The sequence below is a fragment of the Argiope bruennichi genome, chromosome 5, assembly GCF_947563725.1.
Source record: "Argiope bruennichi chromosome 5, qqArgBrue1.1, whole genome shotgun sequence".
Classification (NCBI taxonomy): domain Eukaryota; kingdom Metazoa; phylum Arthropoda; class Arachnida; order Araneae; family Araneidae; genus Argiope; species Argiope bruennichi.
The window spans coordinates 122,168,856-122,174,206 of record NC_079155.1 but is presented as its reverse complement, the minus strand read 5'-3'; the positions used below and the strand labels follow the sequence as shown (position 1 = coordinate 122,174,206).

At 29.3% G+C, this 5,351-nt stretch overlaps 1 protein-coding gene across 1 annotated transcript; it reads right to left on the bottom strand.

Moving 5' to 3' along the window:
• Nucleotides 1-3,966: 3,966 nt before the first annotated feature.
• LOC129968395 (transcription factor sox-3-like) lies at nt 3,967-4,668 on the bottom strand. The gene has a single exon (XM_056082252.1). It carries the CDS (start codon nt 4,666-4,668, stop codon nt 3,967-3,969), a length of 702 nt encoding a protein of 233 aa, XP_055938227.1.
• Nucleotides 4,669-5,351: the final 683 nt, after the last annotated feature.

The following is a 5,351-nucleotide window of genomic DNA, read 5'->3' as shown; positions in this document are numbered from 1 at the left end:
TGGGTTAATAAACAAACAAACAATCAGAAAGAAAGTAAATCCCCAAATTTTCAATAATACGTCAAATCAGATCTATTTTCAACAAAATTGGATTTTTACCTTATATTATATTATTTCTTCAACCATAGTTTTCTATACAAAATTGAACAGATAAAAAGTTTCTACATATGTGGTTATCAAGACATTGTGTTTTTGTCGGACCCCCCCCCCTCCCTTATATTGAGATAAGATACAAAGAATTCATTGATCTCTAAACTTTTCCATTAAAATTTGCTAAATAATTGCATTAAATTAAAATTACTAGTAAAAAATGAAACAATGAATTACGTCATTTCACTGTTTAATTATTTTTTTTTACTTGTACTTGCATAAGTTGATTAAGGTCAATGGAGCATTTTATGCTTAAAATGGGACAGCAGAAGTTTTTTTTTTTTTTTCTCACAAGGAGAGGTCACGTTGATCTAACTTATGTTTCCAAGATTCGATTGGTATTTACCTTTTTTCGTGAAGTGTTCTATTGCATTTGTTCTTTAGTGATTTTTGTGGTACAGTTTTGTTCCTTTATATCCGACAAATTTGTAGATATTGACTATACGAAATGATGAAGAAAATCCATATAACTTTCTTTAATAAGTTTTTTTTTTTCAAAGAAGGAGGAAAGTCATGGGAAGGCATAAGTATGTGGTCTTTTCTGATCACTCGAGTACCTACACAAGTTTTCTTTCCTCATCTTAGAAGTATATCTAACCATCACGCATGAGATAACGCAATAGAATAGAAAAGTAAAACTGTCTACAAGGTGATTTGCAAAGTAACTGAATAATTTCTTGAAGGAATAAGGAAATTATAATAAATAAAAAAAAAAAGCGTTACACTATGTAGTGTACACTATGCTCGTTTACCTGCATGTCTCCATTGAAAATATACGCCACTAAAAATATTATTAGAATTATTATTAGACTAAAAATATAATTATTATTAGATACATTTCTGTATCTAATAAAAATTATCTATAAAGAAGTTTTTCTTATTTACCAATGGAACAGTCAAAATTAATTAAGATGGCAATTGAATATAATAATTCAAGGGAAAAAGTATATTGCTCAATATGCATCTGTTTACTGATGAAATGTTAAAACAAAATATTTTATAATTCGTATTTTTTTATGTTTAAATTGGAACAAATGCTATAAATAAATTTCCAAAATTCAAGTTTCTAAAAAAAAAAAAAAAAAAATTTCAAACACAAAAGTAAAAATGGATAAATGGCGAAAATGTAATCCTGATAATTTGGCGTTAATTCTTAACCCAAACCCCTTATTTGCAGGAAACTATTAAATTGAAACAGATTTTTTTTGAAATAATGAGAAATTATGAAAAGATTTTCTTTAAATATTACAGATGCCAATATTAACCAAACGCTTTCTTTGTGACATATGCTGAAATAGGAATCATTAAAAATATGCAATAAAACTGTAAAATTATTAGGGAATTGTGTCATTACAATAAATTGTAAATCTATTAGAAAACTGTGTCATTGCAATTAAAAATTATTAGAAAATCTATTATCTAAATAATTTCAATATCAAAGAGGAACGTATGTTAGATATTATAAAGCTGATTATTCAAAAAACTACGCTTTAATTATTTTTTAGCGTCTATAATTTTAAATTTATGAAATATATTTCAAAGCAATATTTAATCAAACATTACACAATAAATTAATATTATTGCACCACCATTTATGTCTTTTTAGTGATTTGAAGCTGCATAACACTTTAATAAAGAAATTTCACTCAGAAAATGAAAGTTTTTATTTAATTGCTTGAAACTAAAAATTAAAATTTGCTTTGTCATTTTTAAATGTTTAATTTTTCTTGATAAAAGTTAAAAAATTTAATTAAGTAGTTCCTAAAGTGTAGTTTCGAAACACATTTTAACTAGTGAGACTGAAAACAATAATTGAATAGAATTTTTCAGGTACAATTAACTATTTAGCCGTCATTTTTCATATAAAAATGATAAACTATTTTTCTTTAAATCTTGCTCGAAAAAAAGTTTTCAGCCAGCTGTGATGTATTACTCACTTCTCAATTAGAATCAGTTAAAATAAGAATTTATTATTGTTTAATTTCTTTTCTTAGAAATGATTACGTTTGCAATGACGCAGTTTAATTATAACAAAACAAACTCAGTACCTCTCACAATTTGCTTTCGTTTCTAATATTTTTGTTCTATAACATAAACGAAGACAATTTTAGGAACATGAATTAAAATAGGAAGAATGAGTGAAAATAAATAATATAGTGAGATAATTTAATTATAAAATGCATATATATATACAAATGTACAATAAATCATCAATAAAATAAATGAATACGAAATATTTTTTAACTATTCAGTATTGTGCAAAGAATCATTGAATAAAAGTTTTAGTTTAATTATGGTATTCAGTTTGAAAGAAAAGTTTCTATTTCTTTTCTTTTTTTTTATTTTTATTTTTTTTTATTCTTGTCACATTCAGTCTTTTTCTCTCTTTTACAAAGATGGAAAGAAAAAAAGTTATTGAACAAAAATTTAAATTGTCACAATGTTATTCAGTTACAAAGTTACTTTTTTTTTTATCTCCCTTGTCACAAGTTTGTCTCCTTTTTAGTGTGAGAGAAAAAAAAGCACATAAAATCTAACAAAAATAAGAAACATAATATGGTGCTACATATTTATTATATTGTTATATTGCTATGGTGCTACATCTTTGTTTGATTTTAATCAAACAAAAAATAAAAAGAATCGAGTTTGGAAAAAAAATAAAAAAAAAATCGCCGTTTCTAAAATTATTTTAGCAATTCATTTTTGAAATCGAATTGCCATGAAATTTTAAAAAAAATTGCACAAAATATGTCGATTAACGTTAAACTTGATTGAAAATGACTGTAATCTTAAAAATTAAAATATGATAGTCATAGCTATTTTGTATATTTGCGTTTATTAAAATGCACTTAAAATATAAAACATTCCTTAAATAAAAAAAGTCATTCATTCGTGTGACACTAGATTTTTAAAACAATATGAATGAATGAATTTAATTAGCATTGTACATATTCATTTATACAGTGCAATGAAAAAATATTGAACCAACTCTAATAATTTAAATAGTAAATTAGTATTAAATTTATTTATTATACAGACATTAAAAAAAATTTAATTCTTTCATCATTCTACAAAAGATGACACTAGGTGAAATTATTACTTTTTGAAGTTTTGAGCATTTTCTTATTTTTAAAACCTGTTTTATTTTCTTGCTAGATATTAGGCATTATTTTCAAAAAATAAGCAAGCGAAGGTAGTAAACGATAAACACACACATATCTGAAATATACTTCTAATTTAACATATGTGCTTACTTGCCTCTTTTTCAATATTTACAATTAATGACTGCTCTTCAAGAACTATCTTTATGAATTTTCATTGCGAAAGATGTAAATAAACCGTGAAAATTATCAATTCATATTATTTTTGACAAAAAGAGGTGGAAAAATGTAACATTTTATTTCATTTGCAAAATTAGAACCATAAAAATAACTGATCTTGCTTTAATATTATTTTCAAATCTACTAGATTATAGAAAAAGAAAACTTAAAGTATAAATATATCTTTAATTGGATGTTTGTCATTCAAGTAGAACAAGAGCTCTAAAAATTTGAACATAAAATATCAAAAATGAAAACAAGCTTGCACAATGATACAATCTTGAGATAACTATATCATAATTCCATTGAATTACAACTGAATAACTTTTGTTTTCATTGCATGTAAAAATCTATTCTAAGAAATGAATAAAAGTAGATACTTCATAATATTTACATTGGAGCTGAGATATTCTCACAGGCCGTCATTCGATTCGAAAGTGAGCCACAACACAGTTTAAAAGGTAATAAAAATCATTCTCTCACCTTCTCAACGTGTTTACAGAAGAGACTGGGGGGACAGTCTAGGAGGGGAGGAGTGATACCCTCTGTCTTCCGGCTTCAGAAGGAAGTAACCGTAACTGTTGAGGGAGTTCCTCAAGTCCTGGGATGAAGCTGGCAGATAGGTGGGAGGATAGCCACAGAATCCGTAGGGGCTGCCGAATGTCCTGGAATACGATAGGAAATTGTTGGCTGCCGTCGATGTGTACAGGGAAGGACTGGATGCCAAATAAGAACTGCAACCTGTAGAAAACTCAGTTTTTTTCAGGTGATCCCCGAGTGTTGAGCTGTAGAACGGACCTGGGGGTGGTATAGGCAGAGGATAAGTCCTTGCTGTGGCTGCCTTTTCGCTTTCAAAGGGGTACCTTAAGGAGTCCAGTGTAGGAGTGAAATATAAACTGACTTCTTTTTTGGCTGTGGATGATTTTGGTTTCCTCCTCGGTCGGTACTTGTAGTCGGGGTGTTCTTTCATGTGGAGAGCCCTTAGTCGTTTGGCCTCGTCGATGAACGGTCGTTTCTCTGGCTCTGTCAGTTGTTTCCACTCTGCTCCGAGTCTTTTGCTGATTTCCGAATTGTGCATTTTTGGATTGTCTTGAGCCATCTTTCGCCTTTGACCCCGAGACCACACCATGAAAGCATTCATCGGCCGTTTCACCCTCTCGTTGTTGCTGGTAATTGTCGCACTCATCAGATCCGCCATGTTTGTAAACTTTGTACTCTTTCAGCGAAACATTAAGCAAGAATAATCGATGCTTTTTTAAAAATGTGATTATTTCTCGGAGTATGTTTTGGATGCAAGAGGTATCTGTCGCATACTCGAGTCGCAGACAACGCGGCTGTGTTTGCCTCACTCTCATACAAGTGGTAAAGATTTTGTCTTCCCTCAGCTCTACCGCCGATGTAACAGCTCTTTCGAGTGGCTGTTTGGATGTCTGTCAAACTTTGTGAGGTGGGGCGAAAGTTGTATCGTTAACGCCTCCCGCCTTGATTGGCCAGATGGACAAGCGAGACACGATTATTGGCTGGATCATTCTTGTAAGTGGAGAGATGATGCTTGGTATACAGCGCCATCTACTCATGATCAGAACTTGATGTTCGGATGTGAGAGAGTTAATCTAAAAATAAATTTCTTGTTTTGAGACTTAATGGAACTACTGACGGGTACTCTTTCACACACAAATTCAAAACTGTTTTCTAAAAATAAATTTTTATTAACGAATTATTTAGGCAAGGATGCTTTATAGTACATAAATTTTTTTCACCTAAAATTTAAAAAAAATTGTCTTGAATAATTTTATTTTTATTTTCTTATAGAATAATGATAGAAATAGTTTATATGAAGAAACTGCAATAAGTGGTTGTTTCTTTACCTTCCTTAATCCG

Excerpts from the sequence above, each read along its gene's own strand:
- LOC129968395 (XM_056082252.1), bottom strand. The coding sequence starts at position 4,668 with ATGGCGGATCTGATGAGTGCGACAATTACCAGCAACAACGAGAGGGTG.